Source organism: Lepisosteus platostomus, chromosome 16 (assembly GCF_059453375.1).
Source record: "Lepisosteus platostomus isolate fLepPlt1 chromosome 16, fLepPlt1.hap1, whole genome shotgun sequence".
Lineage (NCBI taxonomy): Eukaryota > Metazoa > Chordata > Actinopteri > Semionotiformes > Lepisosteidae > Lepisosteus > Lepisosteus platostomus.
Genome location: NC_142626.1, coordinates 4,199,458 through 4,226,518, shown reverse-complemented (window position 1 = coordinate 4,226,518; position 27,061 = coordinate 4,199,458). Strand labels below are relative to the sequence as shown.

The window sequence follows — 27,061 nt, the reverse complement described above, 5'->3', positions numbered from 1 at the left end:
GGTGAGCCTGTCCTCGTTCTATTCATGGGAACACTGAGGGTATGCCTGTTCATGCAAGCAGGGTCTCAACGTCTGCAAAATGAATGATTTGGTCTCTCCACTGGGGGGGTTGGCTGGAATCAGAGCAGAGCTGGATAAAAATGAGACAAGGGTTGCTCATTTCAACTTCCAAATGATCTTGCACAGAAGAAATGGATCTGAGACGAATCTGTAGTAGTTAGCGAGTGAGCCTCTCCCTGCCCCCTGCCCAAGTACCCACAACCCAGCACCAGCAGCTCAGCCTGCACTGGAATGGACGCTCCAGGTTCTGTGTCAGCAGTGTGGGGAATGACAGTTTTATTGCCCATTTCATTACAGTGGGGCATGCTGATCACAGAGCAGAGAGAGAGGGATTCATGTTGTTTATTGTAGCTGATTACTACACATTTGTGATTGCTGTTGTTTGTTTTAGTTGATCAGTATTATTTTACTTAACTTAAAGCCAATGCATTAGTGTTTTGTTATATAAGAGCTTTACTTATGTCTTTTAAACTGAATACTATAGTATAAACTGCAGTAGATTATGTGGCGTCCAACTTGGACTTGGTTGTATTTGAATCTGGCAATCGGCGATGGTCCTCTGCACCGAACCTTCGCGAATGTCTAGACCCTGCTATACTGTTCTTTTGTATGTGACTGGTGTGACTGATACAGCTCAATGATGAACAGAAGTTTAAATAGAAAGAATCACGACTAGATCTAATTTAGCAAAGTTAGAAAGCTTTGATACTGCCTAGCTTCAGAACCAATTTAATTAGGCCTCATTGCTTAGTATCAGTCTCTTATTTTTTGCACGTTATTGGTGGAAATAAAGCTGCACTGACGTTTGAACTGATAAGACTGAATTTAATATATTTCCCCATTCATTTTAAAGGCTTGTTGCAAAACTGGACACACACACAGAAGTGGGCTGAGTTAAGGGTGGGGGGAGTAGACGGTCGTACCGGAATTGTGGACGGGACAGGGGTAGATCTCGCACCTGTCCCCCCAGCCCACCCCGACGGTGCAGCAGCATTCCTGCTTGGTGATGTTGACGGCCAGGACACTGTCGCAGAATACTGTGTCGTCCAGGTTCAGATAGCACTCCTTCTTGTCGTCGTCGTCCGTCTCGATCTCTGCAGAAGAAAACAGGAGCTTGTCATGCTGGCACCCCCCCCCATGGATCACCACTGAGCCCCCCAGCTAGCATTGCCACAGCATCCAGAGGAGTTTCTACTGGTTGCAGGGGTTATCTGATCCAACAGGAAGCCTGTTCCACCTGTGAACCATTTATGACCCAACCCATCTCAGGTGCAGCAGGCTTCCTGTCGGATCACGTAACCCTGGCAACCAGTACCTTAGCAGTGCTCTGGGCTCTGTTATAGAATTTTGCTCTGAACCACAGCTGAGTTCCCAAGCTTTGTGTTCCCTCCCGTGTGTTACTCTATTGGCTTCCTAGCCTACCTTTGTCTCAATTTCACCTTTCCACTTGTGCTTCGCTCTCGAGTCTACTTGGATTTCATTCTTCCTTTGTTAGACCACAACTCTGGACTGTTTGCTTGCTCGTATCCACTGTGCTGCATCCTCGAACCGCTGCTTTCCCCCCCATATAAGCAGCGGCCACTACAAAGCTGGCTAGCTTGCCTTCACTCGTGACCTCCTTGTATAAAAGCATGTTCTCCAGCTGCCCATGGTCTGAGTAGTCCTTGTTTCCTCTTGCAATTCTTTACACTCGAAGCAAAGGTCTTGGTTTCAGAAGGAGAAGATTTGTTTCAGGGAGTCTTTAGCACTGGATCTGGTGAGGATCCTTTTAGCGGGGTGTAGCAAGGTGCCTGTTTATTCCACCCCCAAGCCACAAGAGGGCACCCATGTCTTCTCAATTCTCTGAATGTGGTTCCTCTCTTAGTGAGCAGTGGTACGGAAACAACATCCCCAACAACCTGCCAGCTCATGTTTCCTGTTAGCGGGTGGAAAATCCAACACTTGATTTCCCAGCTAATCGCTTGGGAACACATAGATCCAATGCATGATGAATTCCCAGCTAATCATGTTTAAAGATACGGATCAATTCAAATGCTGATCCGTTACGGAGGTGATTTTAGAGGGCTGCGATAAAAAAAAAATCTGCAAACACTTCTTCTCACAAGGACCAGACCAGGGTTTTGAGCTTACTGCTTTCTTAAAGGTGTAATGAAATCTGTACTTGGATGCTGGGATCAGGGGATTTTAAAAAGCAGGGACACCTGAGTGTGGCTCAGCTGATGAAAGGCAGATCAGAGGATGCAGGCATTCCTCGGGTGGTTTAGATCTGGACAGCGTCATTGCGACTGGGATTCTCCCCAGAAACCAGGTTACACCACAGGGAGAGCATCGTTGGGGCTGAGCCTTCTCCATAGGGAAGCAGCACCTGTTGCTTGCAAGGTAAGTGTTAGCTTGCAGTGAAGACAGCTCCTCAATTCAGTGCTTCCCTCTACCGGATTTGAAGGCTGATGGTGGCCTGTTTGTTGAAGGACATCAAGAGGAGGTCTTTATCATTCTTTTGGAATTCCAATCCATGACTGTTAGTATCTAGGTATAACAGATTCTCCTGTCACGTAGCCTGCTTGTGGAGGATTCACACACATTAAACCCATCTTCTCTCAGATATTTATATGGGAGGTACTTACTGAGTTTCGGACCAAACTGATATCTTACCCTTCCTGCCCGAGTTAGGTCCTCAACCTTCGCTGTTCCACTTTCCCTGTTACATCTTGATTAAATAGATTTTTAAATCACTGGCAGATCCTGTTTGGCCAGAGGACAAGACTTGAACTTCGGTCATCTGGCAGTCAGAAACAGCAACCTTCAGTTTTAATTTTCCTCTTTACTTGAACAGTCTCCGTAAATGCCCCTTGTTGTGCCTAACCTGAGATATCACAGTTCTATCTCCCTGGGTGTGGCCACTCTCCGTCTGGTTTTGTTCTCCTGTATGACGAGAAAAATCAGCTCCCTTAAGGTGCTACTGAATCCTCTCATTTCCATGTGAGGAATGCACCCCGAGACACTTCTTTGATTCTCAAGAGTTGACACATTGGCCCAGCTGTATGAGCCCAGCTCATCACTGCACTCCTTCGTGTCACATCAGGAATGCCCGACAAAGCCGATAACACCGCCATGCCTTATGGGATGGGTAGCACCGAGTGATGATGTCATGTGTTTCGGCGGTTCACCGTTTAACCAAATCGCCATGAAGGCCCTGGCTGACTAACATTCCTCCTACCCCTTTGGCAGAATGCCTACTGCTCAGGGAATCCCAGCTACGGCAGACTCAAGACCCAGGTTTGATTCAGCGCTGTCTGGGCCTAAGGACTCATGGTGTGTTCCGAGTGAATACATTTACTGGTTGATTCCTGGCTGCAAAATAAAGAAACAAAAGCCGAAGAAACAGCGGGGAAGGTGGCAGGTCTTTTTTCGCAGATCACAGATGTAATCTACCTTCACAGCTGTGCTTGTCCTCTGAGCTGATGAAGCCCTCATGGCACAGGCAGATATAGTTGCCCTCCACATTCTGGCACAGCCCGTTCGGCTGGCAAAGACTCCTGTCGTGCGCGCACTCGTCGATGTCTACGAGGGGACAGAAATAACATGAAGGCAAGGCTGCCAAGATTTCACCTTTACTATGACCAAGAATATATATATATATAAAAAACAGTTTTCCTCAAAGCTGATCCAGACCTTACAAGCAAAGGAGGCAGAGAGTCTACGTGGCCTCCTCTTGTCTCTAAACATCGTTGTTCGGCCACAGAGCCGTACAGATCATGGACTGGAAACCGGATACGCATGGACCTTGTTTCAGAATATATTAACACAGTTAAAGATCTGTACTAGGCTGAATAAAAACTCATTCCATGCTGAAAGGGAAAGAAAGAGACAACGTTTCGGCTGTGGAGTCTTCTTCGGGTGTCACGTACACCTTTACCTGTTCCTGGACAAAAAGCAGTTGCTACGCTATGGAGGGTTTAGGATATTTCAGAAAGCTGCACAGTGCGACAGGAGTTCAGGAGGCCTCCAGTCATTGTACAAAATTTTGCTACCAGAAAGACGGCCTCTTTCTTCCTGTCTTAAAATCCAGCAAGCCAAGCAATTACCCTCCCCCCCCCCCCCCCAATTAAGACTAAGCTAATTTTGTATCAATCCCGAAGTCAGCGCTCTTAGGGGATCAACAGAGGAGACCGGACCAATGTTGATACAGTAATTAACAAAGAGAAGAAAGAAAAACAGGAGAAGGATCAGGACCGCAAGAGAGCAGACCTCAACTGACAGACCGTAAGAACGGAACACCAGTTAATCTGAGCACTAAACTCTAGGCTTTAGGTAAGGGACTGCTCTCTTATCAATGTGTAAATACCGATTTCTTATAGACAGATAGGACTTTATTGATCCCGAAGGGAAATTGATGAGGGATCAATAAAGGTGAAATAATGGATGATTATATGTGTGTAGCTTTCGTCTCTCGCTTGTTTAGTGATGTCAAGTTTGGAGTCGGGAAGAGGTTCCCCACTCATTTAGCGTCCATTTGAGGAAGAAATTTAGTATTGAACAGGATCTTTACTTTATAAAGAACGACATCCCCCATTTTCCTATATACAGTATCCGATAACTCACACTTTTATTAATATCTAAACAAAATAGATGTAGATGTTGTGCTTTGGGGTCTGTAAATTATTGCAAGCAAATATTAGTTTGTTTTTTTTACATTTGCTGCCTGGTTTCTTCGCCCTGCCAGAGACAAAAGAAATCATGTGCCAATAAGCCTTCCCGTTTCTTCATTCCTGACCAGAGGGAATGTGCAGTTCTTAACTTTTTAAGGATTTGCTTGACAGGCAAACTTTATCCAGCAGCCCGATTTTTATCTGCTTCTCTCTTTTTTTTTTTTAATCACTACCACGTGACGCCCTACATGAAATTACTCACACCCCCTAACCCATTACAATACCTTCTGATGGACGATGAGGTTCCAGAAAACAAGAGCAGGAAGGGAAGTTTTGTTTGTGCTGGAAAATGGCGGGCTTTCACAGGAAATAATAATAATAACTGCTTACACTTATATAGTGCTTTTCTGGACACTCCACTCAAAGCGCTTTACAGGTAATGGGGATCCCCTCCACCCCCAGCAGTGTGCAGCCCCACCTGGATGAGGCGCCAATCCACTCCCCACACCCCAGCTGTCAGTGGGGAGGAGAGCAGAGTGATGGAGCCAGTTCAGAGAGGGGGGTAATTAGGAGGCCATGATGGGTAAAGGCCAGGGGGGAAATTTGGCCAGGACACCGGGGTAACACCCCTACTCTTCTCGAGAAATGCCCTGGGATTTTTAATGACCACAGAGAGTCAGGACCTCGATTTTACGTCTCATCCGAAGGACGGCGCCTGTTTACAGTCTAGTGTCCCCGTCACTATGCTGGGACATTAGGACTCACACAGACCGCAGGGTGAGCGCCCCCTGCTGGCGCAACTAATACCTCTTCCACCAGCAACCTTAGTTTTAACCAGGAGGTCTCTTCATCCAGGCACTGACCAGGCTCCCACCTGCTGAGCTTCAATGGGGCTGCCAGTTATGAGTTGCAGAGCGATATGGCTGCTGGCTTGAAATGAACATTTGGACTGGGACATGCTTTCTCTGCTGCACTACAATCACCGTGTCGGACACTAAGCTCAGGGAGACGCGGCCCCTGTGCCCGCTAGTGTCACTGGTGATTATATCTCCTGACCAATGGCAAGCACCAGCCTACCTTGGCAGAGACGCCCACTGACCAGCTGGAAGCCCTTGGGGCACTCGCACCGGTAGGAGCCCATGGTGTTGATGCAGCGGCCCCTCTGACAGTTCGAGGGTCTCTCACACTCGTTGATGTCTGCATGGGGAGGGGGGAGGGGGGGGGAGAAGCCAAACCTGTCAATCTATCAATCAATCAAAGTTGATTTATCAAATGCACAAACAATACAGCATGCAGCAGTAGTTGCTGGCAATGAAATGTATTTTCGACATGCTCAAAGGGAGTGGTATAAATCAGAAAATGAAAGGTTACATAATAATACTGTAGATAATAATGCAATAGAAATGGAATAAAATCAACTCAAGACAGAGCTCAATATACATAGAGCTGCAATGCGTCCAGGGTGTATGCAATACATTATGTCTAAGTAGTGCAGCAGGCCGAATACAGTGAAAACTGTGTGTCAATGTAGCCATTACAGGTGATTTGCTGAAGGTGACTGCAGCTCGGCTATTTAGCAGTCTTATTGGAGGTAGAAGCTGTTCTGTAATCTGTTAATCTTTGACTGAATGCTTCGATACCGGACGGTAGGTAATAATAATAATAATAATAATAATTGCTTACACTTATATAGCGCTTTTCTGGACACTCCACTCAAAGCGCTTTACAGGTAATGGGGTTCCCCTCCACCACCACCAATGTGCAGCATCCACCTGGATGATGCGACGGCAGCCATAGTGCCCCAGAACGCTCACCACACATCAGCTATCAGTGGGGAGGAGAGCAGAGTAATGTAGCCAATTCATAGAGGGGGATTATTAGGAGGCCATGATTGGTAAGGGCCAATGGGAAATTTGGCCAGGACACCGGGGTAACACCCATATTCTTTTCGAGAAACGCCCTGGGATTTTGAATGACCACAGAGTGTCGGGACCTCGGTTTTACGTCTCATCCGAAGGACGGCGCCTGTTTACAGTCTAGTGTCCCCGTCACTATACTGGGGCATTAGGACCCACACAGACCGCAGGGTGAGCGCCCCCTGCTGGCCCCACTAACACCTCTTCCAGCAGCAGCCTCAGCTTTCCCAGGAGTCTCCCCTCCAGGTACTGACCAGGCTCACACCTGCTGAGCTCCAGTGGGGCTGCCAGCGGTGAGCTGCAGGGCGATATGGCTGCTGGCATTTCAAGGCTGAGAAAGGAAAAGGGTCCCATCTACCTCACTGACTTTCTGCTTTTTCAGACTTCACCCCTTTCTTTATGATCAGGTCAGTTTAATCTGCTGCAGGTCCCCAAACTACCTGCTCTGGGTTCCTCACTGGAACAGCCAGACAAGAAGTTTTCCACTGAGACCTTTAAAGGATCTTAACATCCTTCTCTACCAACAAGCTGCTCAACTCCCAGTACTATAAACTGTCTGATTTCCCATCTTTTTCCTTCTTAGTCATTTTCAAGCTCCTTGACTTCTCTTTTAGCTTTTTTTTGTAATTTCTAACTGTGTGGTTTTGCGTGACGTTAATGATCCCTGGCCTCAAAGGAACATCTTGCGGATGACCGAATCCCATTGGTCTGGAACAGAGGAATTTAATTTCTCCAAGCGGTGCGTTTTTCTAGTTGAAGCGGTGCAGTTATCCTACGTAAATTTCATTTGTGCCCAATTTTTTCACGGGGCTAAGCATTTTCAATTCAACTCCAAATACTTTATTCATCTCCAGGAGGGGGTAATTTAAGCCGCAGGCATGCAACAATGACTCATTCCACATAAAATAACATTACTAAGAAAATATCAAATAAAAAACAGCCAACAGACCATAGAAAAGTTGCAGGTGGTGCTTTTGCCTGTATAGAATACCCGGTACCATATGGGGTTGGATTCAAACTGGGCCCAATCCTCCCGGCATAAAACTGGCGCCACATCCACAATGCCGACATGCACTGCAGATCTTGAGCAACCCTGGGAGGGACGTCACCCTTAAAATATCACGTCGAGAGGGCTCATCGCACCCCGTTATTAATATACTGTATACTGTTGCGTAGTGTCAAAGAGTATACTGTATACTATACTGTAAACAGGCGTCGTCTTTCAGATGAGACGTAAAACCGAGCTCCTGACTCTCTGTGGTCATTAAAAATCCCAGGGTGTTTCTCAAAAAGAGTAGGGGTGTTACCCCAGTGTCCTGGCCAAATTTCCCTCCTGGCCTTTACCCATCATGGCCTCCTAATAACCCCCCTCTCTGAACTGGCTCCATCACTCTGCTCTCCTCCCCACTGAGAGCTGGTGTGTGGGGAGCGGACTGGCGCCTCATCCAGGTGGGGCTGCACACTGGTGGTGGTGGAGGGGATCCCCATGACCTGTAAAGCGCTTTGAGTGGAGTGTCCAGAAAAGCGCTATATAAGTGTAAGCAATTATTATTATTATAATCATTATTATAAAGAGTCAGTTTTGAAGGACATGCCGCAGTGATCTCACAGCTTTGACAGTGACGTTCCTGGCAAAGACTTGCAAACCACCCCCCACCCCCCCCAAAAAAACAAACAAAATCTCCACTTCTTTTCTTTAAAAAACACAAAATAAATGAACCGAAATGGCTAACTGGCCACATCAGAACTAGAAATCATTTTGGAAACAGTATTAAAGTGACATGTTGATACTGGGTGCTATGTAAGGGAAATTAATTCTAATGCTGTCAATGCTACAGCTTCCCGGGGTAAAATACGGCACCGTGAAATTGAGGAGATCTGTCCTTTTCTTGGAAAACCTTCTTGATGGGACAGTCTGCCTCCTCACCCCCATCTTTCTTTGTACAACTGTCTGGTAGAGGCCAGATGCGCAAAATCTGCACTTGAAATTTGCCAGCAGCCATATCACCCTGCAGTTCCCCACTGGCAACCCCCCCTGAAGCTCAGCAGGTGTGAGTGTGGTCAGTACCTGGAGGGGAGACTCCTGGGAAAATTGAGGCTGCTGCTGGAAGAGGTGTTAGTGGGGCCAGCAGGGGGCACTCACCCCATGGCCTGTGTGCCTCAGTATAGTGATGGGGATACTATACAGTACTTTAAAAAGGCACCAATGAGACATAAAAATCATTAAAAATCCCAGGGCGTTTCTCGAGAAGAGTAGGGGTGTAACCCTGGTGTCCTGGCCAAATTTCCCCCCTGGCCTTTACCCATCATGGCCTCCTAATAACCCCCCTCTCTGAACTGGCTCCATCACTCTGCTCTCTTCCCCACTGAGAGCTGGGGTGTGGGGACCGTTCTGGTGCACTATGGCTGCCGTCGCATCATCCAGGTGGGGCTGCACACTGGTGGTGGGGGGAGGGGATTCCCATTACCTGTAAAGTGCTTTGATTGGAGTGTCCAGACAAGCGCTATATAAGTGTAAGCAATTATTATTATTATTGAAATGATTTGATCATGAGATACAGACGTTCTCTAGGTGAGAATTAAACAGAGATTGTGTCGGGAAGCTCAGGGCTGGTGCCACAGCTCGTTAATCAAGCAAGTTCTAAAACAAAGGAAGGAGGCATACTCACACGAATATTTTTATTCCACAAGTGAACATCCCTGACTAATACAAGCTCTGAGTGTGTGGCTCATTCTTCCTTTTTAATTCTACCTTGCTCCTGGCTGTTGTCCTAACTGTCTTTACAGACATGGTAAGGGTGTAACACTAGTTAAAGTGCGGGATAATATTCTGAGTGCAACAATAATATTGATAGACAAACTTGAACAATTTCAGACAGTGAAATGTTTTAATCTGATGATGCACGCATACGTTGAATACCCCCAATGCATTCCTAGTTTTAATCTGATGATGCATGCACACGATGGTATCGAAATCTCCAGAGATGTCTGACTTTTATGGGTTTACAGTCAAAGACTGCACAAGACGTGTTAACTAACATAATACACCATTTCGGTTCAGTACAAAATGTTGTTCAGGAATGTTGTTCTACTGTTCTATGTGTGCTATAACTTCTCCATATGACCTCTCCATTGATAATGCATTTAAATGAAAAAAACAGTGTTGGTGAATTCTACATGCTATAACCCACAATTAGCAGTTTTGGTGCCAAACTACCCAAGCAAACTGGAAAAGTATCTAAATGCAATGGGCTGATGTCCGGTTATGATCGCTTGGAATGAAGCGAAGACTTTTACCTCTATTTGAATGGGTATTGTAATGGGTGTCGCTTTCACAGGTGTTTTGCTTCTGAAAAAGAAATTTGGGCTCTAACTGCGCTCGTAAAGCTGGGGATAAGGGTGTCTATTGTCGGGACTCGTGCTTTCTTTCTCCCAGGTTATTTAGGCAGAGCTTTGCTGAAACGGGGTGAGAACGGGACAGGGCAGAGGGAGGCCTACCTTCGCAGTGGCTGCCCTCCTGCGTGGGCTGGTACCCGGGGTAACACTGGCAGTGGAAGGAGCCTTCGGTGTTGATGCAGTGCCCGTTGGCACAGAGCCGGGCATCCTCGCACTCGTTGATGTCTGTTGACAGGGAGCACAGTGGTGGTGGTGGGGGTGGGGATGGGAGTCACGGGCTGGCACAGACCATCATCACGGCGGGAGGGGGGGGGGGAGTGGGCGGATCTCACCTCGGCAGCCCTTGCTGTCGGACTCTGGGACGAAGCCCTCGTGGCACAGGCAGCGGTAGGTGCCCACCAGGTTCTCGCAGTGGCCGTTGGGGCACACGCCGGGGGTCTGGCACTCGTTGATGTCTGCAAGATTCCAGCAAGGCGAGGGTTAACCCGCCTGCTTCCCCCCGCCCCCCCCATGATTCCCTTCACCCACCCCGAAGAGAAACGTCAACCAGCCAAAATGTCAAGAGATCCGAGTCCAAGCCACCTGCCAATCCACCACATCAAACGCAGAACCACCTGGAAACATAACTATATTTTCTAAAAATATAGTTAAATATATAATAATACAAATATTTTTAGCATATTTATCTCTTTTATCTTTAAAAGAGGCTTCTTAAAGCACTTGACAGTAAGGGGAAGAAAAGCACACAGCTGGAGGAGAGAGCAGGATTAGACAATTAAAACAAAGGTTTGGAATACAGCAGGAAAGCAGAGGGACAGACACAGAACCCGTTAAATCAAACCCTTCTGAAGGAGAAGAAGCTGTGAGTTTGGATTTGAGGGAGTTTAGAGAAGGTGGCTCTCCGATATCCTTGGGGACAGAACTCCAGAGCTCTGGAGCACAGCAGGAGAAGACCCTGTCATCCAAAATATTTACTTAACATTAGTTTGATTTAAATGTATATGGAAATGTTTCAAATATACATACTATCATGTACAAAATTATGTAAAATTATGTCTAAGACAGTTAACATTAATGTCAGTTTTCATGTCTGAAATTTAAGATTAAAATATCTAAAATTATACACTAGTGTTTCTACTTTTCTGCAGTATACTGTAGAACACTTATATTTTCTAATGGTCTTTTTTCATATAGATATAGATACGTGTTTAATACTGCAATGCTTCTGAAGTGTCCCTCTGCAGACATGTTCCTGTCGATTTTATCAGCGATTGTCAAATTGTGAAAAATGAGGAGATCTGACTGGTTACTTGGATAAGTGCCCGTAAGACAGTAAGGATGAGCGGTGGAATGGAACTGGCTGGGGAACTGGCCCTCCTTGAGGGCTGGAGTCGGCCTATCCTGATGAAAACCGTCAATCCACGCCCATCATCCTTGTTGAAAGAGCAGCCCATTTGTGATTGATTAAAATCATCAGGAAAAATAGGATATACACCTTCCAACTGAACAGGATAATTACTAAATTAAGCACCTTACATTGGGCTTTTATAAATTTTCAAAAAGTCCATGTATTTTGACATATATACGTTATTAGTATATTGACTTCAGTGGGACACTTTTCCGATCAACAGTGCAAAGGTGCTCCTTTAACTGGCAGAGATTAAGCAAACAGTGATCAGGAATAGTCTGTAAAAATGGTGGCGATGCACAGTGTTAATCTGCAGGAAAATGACCAGCGTAGACAGTTTATTCAGTACGCTGGTTTACGTTGTGCAAACTGTTTTTTGGCATCTCCTTTTGACCTACTCCCAGAAACATCAGCTGAATTGATAACTAATCCCACTTATAAGAACATAAAAACAATCTAAGTGAGGAGATTGGCACTTTTGCCCCGTTAGGTTAATGAATCCCAGGATCTCCTCCAGCTGTCTTGAAAGAAGCCGGGGAACCGCCTTCAACGGCATGGCTGGGTAGCTTGTTCCACGCCCCCACCACCCTTTGTGAAAAGCAGCGTCTCCACACCCGGCACTGGGCAATAAGAGCAGCCCTGGCCCGGCAGACTTTGCGATAAATGTACTGTGGTAGGAACACTAGAGTCAAAAAGCCCCGAGATTATTATCGAGGGAAACGTGCAGAGGCAGTGTCTGGCTGAAAAAGAAAGGACCCTTAATTTACGAAGAGAAAGACTAAACCGTCGGAAGAGCCCAGCGTCCCACGCCATGTTTCAGACAGCTCCCAGCATCCCCTCGAAACAGGCCACGTCTATTCTACAGAGGAAGGAAACAACGTTACTGCACGTGCAGGCTGCTCCGCATTCCCCTGGAGAGAGAAGGTTATCCAGCACCCTGCCTCCTCCCTCCCGCTGGATTGCACTCACTGGCCAAAATATTAGGAACCCCCTCAACGGGTTCGGGCTTCGGCAGCAGGAACAACCAGAAATGGACTCGAAACACTTGCCGCCCGATGTTCCCCCGCAGGATCCCCTTCAGTCCAGGTTGTGAGGAGTGGGGAGTTGGACTGCCGGCCCGCCTGGATCCCGCTGGGGATCAAAGTCCGTTTTACCGCTCCTCGAGGCCCAACCACACCTTGCCGGCCACCGTGGGTGCACGGCAGGGCCCGGCCTCCTGCAGATATACCCTTCCCGGACTCGCAATCCAGTCGGGTCGAAGCCGGGCAGAGCGGGGGGCGACACCAAGCCCGAGGTTGGCATGTGCGGCGGCCCAATTAGCGCCGTGCCGGACCAGGATGGCGAGACGAAATCGAGCGAGCGAGCGAGCCTCTCCCTGCGCCCTGCCCAGCTACCCACTCCCCAGCACCCGCAGCTCAGCCTGCTCAGGGTAACACACCGGAGCCAACGCTCCAGGTTCTGTGTCAGCAGTGCTGGGAATGACAGGCCGGAGACGACTTTGCAGGCTCTCTGACAGTTTTATCCTTCATTACAGTGGGGCGTGCTGATCACAGAGGCAGAGAGAGACTGCAGGCATCCGCTGCACAGCAGAGGAGGGATTCATGTTCTTTATTTTAGCTGATTACTATCAGTTTGTGTTTGCATTTGTTCGTTTCAGTTGATCAGTTTTATTGTGGTTAACTTAAAGCTAACGCATTAGTACTTTAATTATCCGATAAGGGAGGGTTTCCGATGTCTTTGAGCCAATCATTCTATAAACTGCAGTACACGATGGTGTAATTACGGTACAGGGGGGTGAATTTGGCTGTTCGCAACAGTTCACTGCACCGGACCCTCGTGGGTGTGGAGACCCTGCTGTATCCCAACACTGCGGACAGCGAGCACGGGGTGTCGCACGTATCGGAACACATCCATCCGCTTCTGGAGCGAGACCCCCCCCCCCTAGCTAAAAGAGAAACCAGCCGAGAGAGGTCAAGGAAAGGCCACCCGAAACCCAGAAGGAGTGTGTGCATGCAGACCCCAGCACAGGAGCCCAGCTGCCCCCAGCGTGTCAGCTTAGAGAGGGAGACCCGGCCCGACCGAGCAGGTCCCGACGCAAACTGGCCACCCCATTCGTCACACGAGCGAGTTCAACCCGCCCGATACGTGCATCGTGGGATTGCTCAGCAACTGCCTCGTCTTCCGCCACCAGCAATGACCTACTGTATGAATCACACTCACCTCTTCAGGCTGAATAACTTACTGGATCATTTTTCTTTATTAGCTCCTTATCTGCCCAGCACTGCGGCACAGTGGTCAGCATTGCTGTCTCATAGATAGCTCTGGAGCCCTTCAATTCTGGCCTTGTGGTTCTGTCTGTGTGGAGTTTGCATGTTCTCCCCGTGTTCCATGTCTCCTAAGGGGGCTCCGATTTCCTCCAGCACTCCAGAGACATGCTGGGAAATGCCCTGGCTTCTGGGAAACCGTGCTCTGGTGTGTGTGTCTGTGTCTGTGTCTGTGTCTGTGTCTGTGTCTGTGTCTGTGTCTGTGTCTGTGTCTGTGTCTGTGTCTGTGTCTGTGTCTGTGTCTGTGTCTGTGTCTGTGTCTGTGTCTGTGCTCTCTCTGCACTGCGAGCGAATCTCACAGTCTTGTGCCTTGGTCTGAAAACCACACGCATTTACGTCGAGTACTGGGTTGACTAAAAAAAAAATGAAGCGATGAACGGAAAATAGTGAAATTGTTGTGGAGACGAGCGATTCCATTAATTAAGCCATGTGTTTCCGTTCCTGAAAAAAAGGGGGAACTATCGATATGAATAATGCGCTATTAATATTTTTGATGGAAAATTTCACGCATTAGGGATTTGGACCCCGGAGAGCTGCGTTGGTCGATGAAGAAAAAAAACACAGAGAGTTTCCTCGCAGCTGAATCACTGGGTCACAGACAAATACTGTGTACCTTCGTCCCCGTCACTTCATTTTCAAAACGCGTGGGTTTCCTCCCACAGTCCAAAGGCATGCTGGGAGGTGAACTGGCCTCTGGGAAAACTGGCCCTGGTGGGGTGTGTGTGTGTTTGCCCTGTGATGGACTGGTGTCCCACCCAGGGTGTACCCTGCCTTGCACCCGTTTCTTCCCAGGATAGGTGCCAATGTGCCACCTTCTTAATATTCCCAAATTCCTTCAAAAGCTGCTATGGGATGACCAGTGTGCACCGGGGGGGAAGGGGGGGGCGGGAGGCAGGCAGGGAGCTGGATCCGAGAGTACGTGCCTGGACTCCGCTGGGTAACGCTCCGGCTCGTGACACTGTGGGCAGCTGCAAACAGATGCATACGTCAGTGCGTGTCCAGAAGTGCCGTCACTACAGCAGCAAGAGAGAAATGCCCACCCACCTGCTGGTTTCCATTCCAGCCGGGCCTAATGGGGCCTTAATGGAAGTAACAGCTGGGTTGACGGGTGTCTCTGCAGGTTTTCTACATAAGAAGTGACTTGGCTTTTGAAAGGCAGTGGATAAAAGCCGGACCTCCGACGCATGACAGGGCAGAAAGGGGTTCAAATGGATCCCCCTGATAAAGTCAGTTCGGGGCTGACGGCCGGGCTGGAATGAAAACCCGGCAGGTGTGAGTGCTAGGGCTTCCTGGATCAGGATTGGGGAAAAGACGAAAACGGCTGGATTCCAGCTAAAGGAGCAGAGGGAATCATCTGGATTGCTGCCGTTGGCTGCGCCAGAGGAGTTCTGCGATGTGGACAGTGAGGCTTCTGCGATCCGGGTATCAGTAAACCAGAGATGAGCATCACCAGCTGGTAGGAACAGCCTGCCATCCCGTACTCCTATATCCGACTGGGCCAGTGCCCGTTCTTAGCGACTGCTCAGCCCTGTACCGCAAAACGCGATCTGACTTGGCCTTTAACGATGCAGAGCAGCTCTTCATCTGTCGGCTCTGCTCTCACACCAGGCTGCCGAGAAACAGGAGGACGAGACAAAAAAAAGAGACGATTTTGGGGGTCCGGGCCTCGGACAGTCGGGATGGGGGGGGCTCACCGTAACAGATGCCGTCCTTGGCGCGGTGCCCGGGGGGGCAGGGTACACACTCGTAGGAACCAGGCGTGTTCTCGCACTGCTCGTTGGGGCAGGTGTGGGGGTCCAGACACTCGTCGATATCTGGAACCACAGCAAGGGAGCATCTTCATTAAAACTTGGGGGGGGGGGGGGGGGCGTGGGGTGACACACCGCTGCCCCCTCTTCGAGCTTTCCTGAACCCCGTCTTTGCAATTCGCCAGGTCGCGGCAGAGCAGGCCACCCCCGATCTCGTGCTTATACTGGTAATTAACGTTAAAAGTGGCTTCTGAAAGGTACTTTACAGTAAGGACACAGTGAGAGGAGACTGCAGGATTAGACAATTACAGTGAGGTTTTGGGATACAGCAGGAAAGCAGAGGGACAGACACAGAGCCAGTTAAATTAAAACCCTTCTGAAGAAGGAGGAGGTTTGGAGTCTGGATTCGAAAGCGCTCAGGGGAGGTGACTCTCTGCTACTCTTGGGGACAGAACTCCAGAGCTCTGGGACGCAGCAGGAGAAGACCCTGATCTCGCGCCTATACTGGTAATAAAACTTTAAAAGTGGCTTCTGAAAGGTACTTTACAGTAAGGACACAGTGAGAGGAGACTGCAGGATGAGACCATTACAGTGAGGTTTTGGAATACAGTCGGAAAGCAGAGGGACAGACACAGAGCCAGTCTGCATTTGAGGGAGTTTAGAGAAGGTGGCTCTCTGATATCCTTGGGGACAGAACTCCAGAGCTCTGGGGTGCAGCAGGAGAAGACCCTGTCGCCCCCAGAGTGTAGATAGGCTTGGGGGACAGACAGGAGACCAGAGGCTGTGAGGTGGGGAGGGGGAAGACAGTAACTCAGACAGGTACGGAGGTGCCAGGCCATGCAGAGCCCTACAGGCGAGCAGGAGGATTTTGTAGTCGACACGAAACCTGACAGGAAGCCAGTGCGGGGACTCCAGGACAGGAGTGATGTGATCACTGGCCCACGGACCTGGTCAGGATTCTGGCTGCCGAACTCTGGGCAGACTGGAGTTTGCCCAGTGTGGATTTAGAAACCCCAGTGAGCAGAGCATTCCAGTACTCAATTCAAGACGAGTCCAACGTGTTTTCAGCAACAGTCGAAGACAACACAGGACGTAGTCTGGCGATACTGCTGGGGGGGGGGGGGGGGGGGGAGATGATGTTTTTACAATATTTTGCACATGCAGATGAAACGTCACCCCCCCCTCAACCCCCCACCGAGGTCTTCAATTTAGAATGTAATTCAAGTACAGCGCCGTCCGCAGACTGGGTGGTGGAAAAACGGAAAGTTAGATCAAAAGAAAAATTTTGAAAAAAAGGAAGAGATGAATGAGAATGCTAAAGAGAAATAAAGCAGAAATGCGAGCCAAACCGAGAATGAGACGGCGACGAGAGAGGAAGGGAAGCGTGTTGTTCTTGTTCAAGATGGCGGAGCGGCGGGGGGCTCGCTTACCCTCGCAGACGGGGTGCCGGTGGGACTTGCTCTTGTAGCCCTCGTAGCACTCGCACCTGTAGCCGCCGGGCAGGTTGACGCAGCGCCCGCTCTCCCCGCAGGGGTTGTGCTTGACGCACTCGTTCACGTCTGGGGGGGGTGACGGGACAGAGAGGAGACTCAAGAGCCGTCCGCTGTCCGACGACTGGAAATCTCCCCCCCTCTCATAAAAACAAACTACCGATTTCGGCAGCGCGTCCGTGAGAGGAAAAAAAAAACCAGCCCGTTGTTTCTGCGTTTGTAGAGGGGCTTCGCCGCGTATTAAACGCGCCTGCGAGACGTATTTCATCGGGAGTTAACGAGAAAGTTCTGTCCAGGTGCCTGATTGTGGGGGTGCGTAGACCCCCTTTCCCCCCCCGGGGGGGGGGGCACTTTCACTCCGAAACGTGCAAAAAGAGCGGGAAACGCCGATGGAATGAGGTCGACTGACGTGACGCACTTGAAATTAGTCTTCATGGCCGAACCCCCGTGATGGATGGGGCGCCCGTCGCTGCGATACCTCTAGTTTCTGGAACAGCGGAGCGTTTCAAGATGGCGTTCAGGGGGAGAGGCTGAGGAGGAATTGTGAGTTTTTCCATGACCTGAATGTTCCGTTATGACATTATTTATTACAATTATAATATAGGTGGGTAGCTGCATCAGCATGCGTAGGCTGCAAAGGAACAAGTGATTCCAGGCTGAAAAAAAAATTAGAAAGAGAGCACAACGTTTCGGCCGCGGAGCCTTCTTCAGGTGTGAGAAAGTTACCTTTGCCTACTGCCCTGTCTTTCTCACACCAGAAGAGGGCTCCACAGCCGAAACGTTGTTTTCTTTCTTCTCTTTTTTTCAGTATGGAATAAACCTATTACTTGTTCCTAATAATAATATATAATATAATAATGTAACACTACAGGGTTCAGGTGGGCACCCTCACCACTGCCACCATATGCGTTACACTGATGTTATATATATGACATATCATATGAATGTTGACTACAGAAATATAAGGACGTAACACTAGTTGTTTAGACTTCGGTAATAATTTAAGTACAGCTAATAAGGTTGTTTTTTTAAGTTTAAGAATTTTGATATGAGTAGTACCGGGAAGAGAAAAGACAGTGCTGGGTCGTCGAAAGAGAAGTCTAAGATACCTCCATCGTGTATGTATAGCACTACAAGAAAATCAATGGCAACTACTGAGAAAAGCGAAGCAACTGGAGGTGATGTGGGGAAAAAATAATGGAGATGCACTCGTACGTACGCAAGAGGAGCTCCAGACCAACGTCTCGGAGTAGATGTAATACAGTCGGAATTGAAGGTCTTAAAAATAGTCCATGGACTGTGTGTTTAAAGAGGTTGAGGAACTGAAGAATGAAGTTTTGAAATGAGTAAATACTGAACAAGAAAAGCAGATTTAAAGACCTTGAATTGGGTGAAAAAAAAAGTTTGTAGTACAGCTGCTACAGAGGCGTGTGATTATTGATCTGGAGCACCTAGAGAATGCTGTTCCAGCTCGTTTCTCGTGAGTCACTAGTGTGTCCCTCCTTCGTGGGGCCCTAAAGATTTCGTAGGTCCCCAGTCTCTGTGCCTGCGGTGCCTCATGGGAAAATCCGGCGCTGGTTCTGCCATGCAGTAGTTTCTGTTTTACGTTGTCGTGCAGATTTGTTTTTATCATGGTGTCAGTGTAAGAAAAGTTTTAGCTGACCTCTGACCCCAACAGGAGTGTTGTGGTGTCTGGGGATGGGGTTTTTCTTTTTCTTTCTCTTCATTTGTCCCTGATAAAGTTTGATAACCGGCCAGGGTTATCACGTTTTTTTTTAACCTTCCCCGAGTGAAGGAAAGCTTAGGTTAGGAAATTAGTTCAATTGTACTGGAGGTTGATAGGCTTGCTGGCACAGAATACTTTTAAGACATACTTTAAAAGTCTCAGCTAAAACTGTTTTTTTTTGTTGAAATCAAATTATTTGCGCGTATTTCCCATCCTTTCCTGGCTTCGCGTATTTTTCGTTGAGTATTTGTGACGTTTTCCTGCTTCAAAAGGGCTGGTCTTTCCTGGGTCTTGCCCCAGGTGGTACCTAAGGGACACCCCCCCCCCCCCCCCTTACCTGCACAGGTGCGCTTGCCAAGGTGAATCTGCAGCTTGTAGCCATGGTTACAGCGGCAGGTGTAGGACCCGCCCGTGTTGATGCACTGGCCCCGCCCACTGCCGCAGGGCTCCGCCTCGCACTCGTTGTCGTCTGAAACCGAGAAGGCCTCCTCATTTCATCGCCTGGACCACAGTTAGTGCCCCCCCCAGTGCAGTCAAACAGGCAGGCATCTAGTGGGATCTTTCCTCTTACTGGGCGTCCTGGACAAATTTCCCCCTGGCCTTTACCCATCATGGCCTCCTAATAACCCCCCTCTCTGAACTGGCTCCATCACTCTGCTCTCCTCCCCACTGAGAGCTGGGGTGTGGGGAGCGGACTGGCGCCTCATCCAGGTGGGGGTACACACTGCTGGGGGTGGAGGGGGGATCCCCAGGACCTGGAAAGAGCTCTGGGTGGAGGGTCCAGGAAAGGCGATATAGAAGTGTGAGCATTATTATTAATATTATTACTCCTATCCGTGCCCCTGTGGTTGTCACCCCCAAGTGCCACCATGCCTGTGGGCAGCCCCCTCTCCCCCACGGCGTGCCCACTCTTCAGGAGGTGGTCACAAGCTCCACTGCGCCTAACGGGAGGAGCAGCACCTGTTGAAGGACTTTGCTGAAGTCATCAAACAGCGGGCAAAAACGACAGGCGTCACCATTCAGCTGAAAGAGAACAGAGACCCTGGCTGCCCAGTGCCCAGCATAGTGCTAACTGTGAGCTGGCAGTTAAACGAATCCTGGTCCATCCATCCATTGTCTAACCACTATATCCAGTACGGGCTCGTGCGGGAGCTGGAGCCTATCCCAGCATGCAACAGGCGTAAGGCGGGGTACACCCTGGACTGGATACCAGTCCGTTACAGCGCGTGCCCACAGACACACCTGGCCGATTGCCCCAGAAGCCGATTAATCTCCCAGCCTGCCTTTGCACCGTAGGACGCGAGCATGGCGAGACCATGCAGACTCCACACAGACAGCACCCCCAGGTCTGGAATTGAACCAAGGTCCCCAGCGCCGCCAGGCAGCAGTGCTGACCCAGGGTTCATTACGCTGTCACCAGGTCCCTGTCTGAGCTCAACCTCTGCCTTCCCAGACCGACCCACCCGGGACCAACGTTCCCTCTAATTTCTAATGGCCTGCGCACGCAGAAATTTAAAGTTGTGCAAATTTCTTCCCCAGTGACAAAAACCTTGTGCGCACTAAATTGAGCGTATGTCAAATTATAAACCTGAAATTATTTGTTAATATAGCCATCCTCATAGAAGCATAGAGATCCAAAAGATCCGGGACAGCAATTCCATGAGCCCAGTCATAGAGACCGAGTGTCCGTGCGGACAGGAGCAGGGAGGTACGAGACTACAAGAACATCGATATTGATGATCAAGTAGCAAAAATAATGCACACAACTTTTTGTGTGCAATTCAATTTCCTATGTGCACTGATTTCATGACCTGTGTGCGCACGGGCACACGCGCACGGCTAAGAGGGAATGTTGCCCAGGACTCTCTGAGAGCCAGGGGCAGCCCTGGCTGTTCTTGTGAGCGGCGGGGCACGGGCTCCTCACCCACACAGTACTTCCTCTGGGCGTGAGCCTTGTACCCAGTGTTGCAGAGGCAGGCGAAGCCGTTGGCAGAGTTGATGCATTCTCCGTGGCCACAGATGTTCCTGTTCAGCCTGCATTCGTCCGTCTCTGGACAGGGGAAAACACAGAAGGGGGGGGGGGACCCACAAACAATTAGTAACGGAGCAGCTGATGATCACAAGCTTTCAGGCACAAAAAAAAAACAGAGGGCACAAGCAGAAATTATGAGGAAGTGCATTTAAATGAAACAAGCTCCCATGGTGTTGAAGCAGATAGCCTGGCTGCAGTAAGGAAAGACTTTCTTTACACAAAGGGTGGTGGGAGTGTGGAACAAGCTGCCTAGCCATGTTGTTGGAGCAGGTAGCCTGGATCCCACAATGAGGAAAGACTCTCTTCTTTACACGGAGGGTGGTGGGAGTGTGGCACAAGCTGGCCAGTCACGTTCGTGAAGCAGATAGCCTGCTTTCTTTCAAGAATCAGCTGGAAGAGGTCCTGCAGTTAGGAAAGACTTTCTTTACACAAAGGGTGGTGGAAGTGTGAAACTAGCCATGTTGTTGGAGCAGGTAGCCTGGATCCTGCAATTAGGAAAGACTCCCTTCCTTACACAAAGGGTGGTGGGAGTGTGGAACAAGCTGCCTAGCCATGCTGTTGAAGCCGATGTCCTGGATGTTTTCAAGAAACAGTTTGGCTCAACAGGGCAAAAAGCAAGGTATGCTTTAAACACTTATGGAAATTCAAGTAGGTAGCTGCGTCAGCACACATAGGCTGCAAAGGAACATGCTGAAAAGAGAAGAAAAGAAACACAACGTTTTGGTTGTGGAGCCTTCCTCGGGTGTCACACATAGCCAAAATGTGTTCTAACCAACTCCTGTTCACCAGCAGCCATAACACCCTGCAACTCACCACTGGCAGCCCCACTGGAGCTCAGCAGGTGTGAGTCTGGTCAGTACCTGGAGGAGAGACTCCTGGGAAAGCTGAGGCTGCTGCTGGAAGAGGTGTTAGTGGGGCCAGCAGGGGGCACTCACCCTGTGGTCTGTATGGGGTCCTAATGCCTCAGTATAGTGACGGGGACACTAGACTGTAAACAGGCGCCGTCCTTCGGATGAAACGTAAAACCGAGGTCCTGACTCTCTGTGGTCATTAAAAATCCCAGGGTGTTTCTCGAGAAGAGAAGGTGTGTTACCCCGGTGTCCTGGCCAAAATTCCCCCTGGCCTTTACCCATCATGGCCTCCTAATAACCTCCTCTCTGAACTGGCTCCATCACTCTGCTCTCCTCCCCACTGAGAGCTGGTGTTTTTGCAGCACAGGCTGCGTAAGGCCATGAAGCCCTTAACGCAGCTATCCCAGTGCCTCGAAGCTCCGGGTTCGAACCGGAACGGGAAGTTCAAAGGACAGTGGACTCACGGGTGAACTTGGTCTGCCCGATCTCCATTGGCATCTTGGGGTGCGGTTCCGCCGGCACGTTCACCACGGGAGAAAGGGTGGGCCTGGACATGACCTCTGCAAGAGACACAGGACACATGCGAAGAGCTCAGGGTCAGCACGCCTGAGATCTGTTCCCGCATGAGCAGGTGAACACAGCCTGCAGATGATATAAAATGGCTGAAGTGTAAATAGTGGTTGTTGTTAGTGGAAGCAAAAGAATGATCATCAGTAAATATGAACGTTTATTATATATAAACTGTATACTGCCCATGGGAGAGAGCTATGTGCTTGAAGCGCTTTGTTGCTATTTTCTGCCTGCATCAAGACATCCTCGTGTTCTTCTTGGTACTGAAGTGCTGTTCATCATATCGGGCTCATTGCGTCTGTTTTCCACTTCCGCTTTCTAACTGCTTCTTCCAATTCTGGGTCGCAGGGGGAGCTGGAGTCTATCCCAGCAAGCCCTGGTGCAATTCAGGGTAGACCCTGGACAGGACACCAGTTCATCACAGGGCACACACAGACCAGGGGCCAATCTTCCCTGAAGCCAACAAGTTCGCAACGTCTTGCCAACAAGTTCGCAACTTTACATTCGTCGCTTCATATTTTTTAACCAATCTGGAGGACTTGAGGCACGTGCGGGAGATTTTCAGACTCGGGTGAGAGACTGGGATATTCATTCCCAAGGCAGAGACTTAAAGGGGGGGGCACAGTCCCAATTTTCTCAGACGTGTTATTAAATCTCAGTGACAAAACAAATTAGTTGACGGTGTAGAAAAAAATGACAAATTTAGAATTAAGTACAAAATTGCAAACTTTGTGAAAAGTACTGCAAGTTGCCATGTTGTCGAGAGTTCATGAGAATTGTGACATGAGTGGCCCTTCCTGCTCACTAGTCCCTGTCATGACTAATGTACTGAGATGTACGAGTGTATAAGTACAGGTTGTGCAGCAGACATTTCACTGCAGAAATGTTCCAGCATGATCCGCAGGCAGAGTTAACCAGTGAGCAGTATTTGTCAGTGAAACCGTCTGGGAGAGGAGAGCAGTATTTCTACTGGATTAGAAGAGCTGGACCCACAAGCCTGCTTGTTTACAGGGTCACAGGGACCGTTCACCTCACCGGAAGTCCTGCTGCCTCGTTCTGAATCGTAAAACATGGCGCTGCGCAGACCTGTCCTCTAGTTTGTGATGTGTAAAACTTCTGATTTTCATTACTGTGTACATTTTCATTTTTTTGCGATCTGAATTGCACTCCTCAATGCCGATTCATTCTAACCCCCTAAATATGAAAATAGCCTAGCAGTTCCCCTTTGAAGAGCTGGCCAGTGATTTCACGATGATGCATTTCAATAGGTCTCTCGATATGGGGCTCTTGTGCCCATTTTGTCAGCTTTCCGCCATTGGGCCAGGCGGCGCCGATGTTTCTCTCTACAACTGCGGGAAACAGTGCGGGCCCCAAGGAACTCTGGGATTGGAGCATGACTGAGGAGGACTGGCTCATTCTCGGGAGTAAAGAGATGAAGGAACCATACTCTTGGCCAAGAAGGAAATATCGAACACACCTGGGAAGCTAATGATCCATTGGTACTAATATACGCAAAATACAGAGAGCGTTATTAATGCAGGATTATTGGGGGTTGCGACGGCAGACATCTTGGGATATACAAGTGGCTTTATAGTGGCTTATCTTATTTTATCTTATTGACATGAGACCAGGGGTTAGCACAGTCCAAGTTGAAACATGAAGCTCCTATTTCTTGGCGTCTCAACTCCTTTTCTCCAAACTCTTATCGCGCCAAAACCAGGTGGATCCATCAGTCATAAAAAAAAGAGGGTGTTGGGTCTAAAAATCACACAACAGGCAGCCATACACTTCAACCCCCAATGGCACAGTCACAGACAAGGAGAAATGCTTCACCCCGTCTGCAACCACAACCAAGCTCAAACCACGTCTCGTCTCCTGAAGCCCTGCAGTACTCTCTTCCCTGCTGGAGATGTTTGTCTTCCTTGTTGACTTGGACTGGGCTGCAGCACAGATCCACTTCCGTTGAATTGAACGCTTGAGTTGAACTGTATTCTTGAGTCCCTACTCCAACCAGGACTTGCAGCGGTGAAGTTCGGGTGTTGAATCACTTGAAAGCATATAGTTCTATGCAGGGATGTTGTGCGTGGCCTCTCTTTATAGGCTTGCAGCTCTAAGCAGTTGTGGAGAGACCGGCGTCTACGCCTTTATCCTAGGATTTGGCCGAGGTTTCTTTTGGCCCTCTGCTAAAATCAACGGGCCCCGCCTGCTCTGGGCGCCGTTCCCCCAGCCACCTCACAGATCAGGTTGCTGTCCTGGGATACGCTGGCGGATGGGAAAACGCGCTGACTCGACGGATGAGCTGCTTGAAGCATAAAAAGCACATTCGCAAAGGAACTGGTTCCCCCCTCTAATGGAGACGAGAAAAGCAGTCGCACCTCCCTGCTGCACATACACATACACACACGTGCACATGCAGTACACATGCATGCACATGCAGTACACATGCATGCACACACACACGTGCACATGCAGTACACATGCATGCACACACACGCGTGCACATACAGTATACACATGCACACACATGACTGCACACACACGTACACATGCATGCACATACACCCATGCATGCACACACACCCTTTGCACACATGTACATACAGTAGATACATGCACATATAATGCATGCATGCACACACGTGTACATACAGCACATACATGCACGTACAGTACACACTTGCATGCACACATGCAGTAACACACTCAGAAAATCTTTCATCCCATCTGCAATCACACTCTAGAACTATGTCTCATCACTCTGGTGCTATCTTCCTTGTTGGAAACTTATACAGTACATACTGTATATGCATGTACAAACACACACGCACATATATGTGCATACACACAGACACGCACATGTACATAGACGAACACATGCACATGTATAGTACATACACACACAAACACCCACGTACATGTACGAACACAAACATGCACAAACACAACCACAAGCAAGTACATATGCACAAACATGCACGCACATGTACACACACAGGCAAACACACACACACGGACACACCCACAAATGCACACGCGCACACACACCGCCAGGGTGAAAAGAAGAGAACGCACACAGGTCCACTCAGAGAGTAAAGCATCTCTCTGCTGCGGGCCCTGGGCAGTGTGAGTGTGTGTGTGTGAAGCAGGGGTGTGGGGGGCTGGCCGTACCTTGCAAGCGTGGACGGTGGGTGCTGCTGGACGCCGGCTGGACCACGGTGGTCGCCTCCGGGTCCTCAGAATCGTTCTTCCGGGGAGGCTGAGGGGAGAAAAAGCAGACAGAAGGATCAGACCGCAGCACTGCAGAGACAGGAGCAACATCACCGGACGCCCACAGACACCAAGAAAGCAAGGGTCTAAAGCCTACAGCAAACAGATACTTCCACTCCCATGCCCCTGTGCGCTGAGACAAACTATCAAGCGTCTAGCAAGCAGCTATCATCTCTACTGCCCCACCAGCATCTCTGATGGCTGTGTGCACTTTGGGAAGAGTCAGAACTTTATTATTTGAGAGGGTGGCTGTGGAGCCTGTAGCATTGCCACTTGGCATGTAGGCTATTAGTTCAAAAGAAATGACATAAGAAAAAATCACTTTATTGGCCATATACAATTTCTTGCATTATCAATGTGTCTTTTCACAGACCCCAGCTTGCTCTCCATGAGACACACAGACAGGGAGAGAGAAGCTGGGGGTCAGAGCGCAGGGTTGGCCATTTGTACGGCACCCCTGGAGCAGTTGGGGTTAAGGGCCTTCCTCAGGGGCCCAACAGAGTAGGATTTCTCTGCCACCCACAGGATTCAAACCTGCCACCTTCCAGCCACAGGCGCAGATCCTTAGCCACATTGCCACCACTCCACCCTGCATCAGCTTATACACATGATAAAATACAAGCATGTATAGGCAAGCGTGCTAAGACCCACACATATCTGTCTATGTATGCCTAGTCTGTGCATATACAGTAAAACAAATGCAAAATCAAGCAGCCCGTTATAGTGAAAGCAGTACACAGCTCTGTGTGTGCTACAGTCAGCAGAGCATGCAAAGGCTTACCGTGGGTTTGCGATCTGTGGAGGAGAAACAGAGGAAAACAATTAATTTCATTCTCAGGTTACTAGTACATAAACAGATCCAGAGCACACCATTTCGTCAAGTTACTGGCGCACAGATAACAAGCACGTGACACACCGTTTCACCACGTTACTGTCGCACAGATAACGAGCACGTGACACACCATTTCACCACGTTACTGTCGCACAGATAATGAGTACGTGACACACCATTTGACCACGTTACTGTCGCACAGATAATGAGCACGTGACACACCGTTTCACCACGTTACTGTCGCACAGATAACAAGCACGTGACACACCATTTCAACACGTTACTGTCGCACAGATAATGAGCACGTGACACACCGTTTCAACACGTTACTGTCGCACAGATAATGAGCACGTGACACACCGTTTCACCACGTTATTGTCGCACAGATAATGAGCACGTGACACACCGTTTCACCACGTTACTGTCGCACAGATAACGAGCATGTGACACACCGTTTCACCACGTTACTGTCGCACAGATAACGAGCACGTGACACACCGTTTCACCACGTTACTGTCGCACAGATAACGAGCACGTGACACACCGTTTCACCACGTTACTGTCGCACAGATAACGAGCACGTGACACACCGTTTCACCACGTTACTGTCGCACAGATAATGAGCACGTGACACACTGTTTCACCACGTTACTGTCGCACAGATAATGAGCACGTGACACACAGTTTCACCACGTTACTGTCGCACAGATAACGAGCACGTGACACACCATTTCACCACGTTACTGTCGCACAGATAACGAGCACGTGACACACCGTTTCACCACGTTACTG

General features: G+C 49.0%; 1 protein-coding gene across 7 annotated transcripts in view; it reads right to left on the bottom strand.

Moving 5' to 3' along the window:
* Positions 1–27,061, bottom strand: part of ltbp3 (latent transforming growth factor beta binding protein 3) — a 104,329-nt gene that overhangs the window by 25,564 nt on the left and 51,704 nt on the right. For 4 of the 7 annotated variants that reach the window (XM_088608531.1, XM_088608530.1, XM_088608534.1 and 1 more), the window contains exons 9-21: positions 26,219–26,232; positions 25,339–25,426; positions 22,065–22,160; positions 20,642–20,767; positions 19,055–19,186; positions 16,932–17,060; positions 15,448–15,567; positions 14,677–14,721; positions 10,354–10,476; positions 10,124–10,246; positions 5,787–5,906; positions 3,493–3,621; positions 984–1,154 (exon numbers count right to left, since the gene is read on the bottom strand). In XM_088608531.1, coding sequence (XP_088464657.1) covers positions 984–1,154; positions 3,493–3,621; positions 5,787–5,906; positions 10,124–10,246; positions 10,354–10,476; positions 14,677–14,721; positions 15,448–15,567; positions 16,932–17,060; positions 19,055–19,186; positions 20,642–20,767; positions 22,065–22,160; positions 25,339–25,426; positions 26,219–26,232 — 1,416 coding nt within the window. The remainder of the gene's footprint in view (positions 1–983; positions 1,155–3,492; positions 3,622–5,786; positions 5,907–10,123; positions 10,247–10,353; positions 10,477–14,676; positions 14,722–15,447; positions 15,568–16,931; positions 17,061–19,054; positions 19,187–20,641; positions 20,768–22,064; positions 22,161–25,338; positions 25,427–26,218; positions 26,233–27,061) is intronic. The other 3 variants (XM_088608532.1, XM_088608533.1, XM_088608535.1) reach the window with 2 other exon arrangements.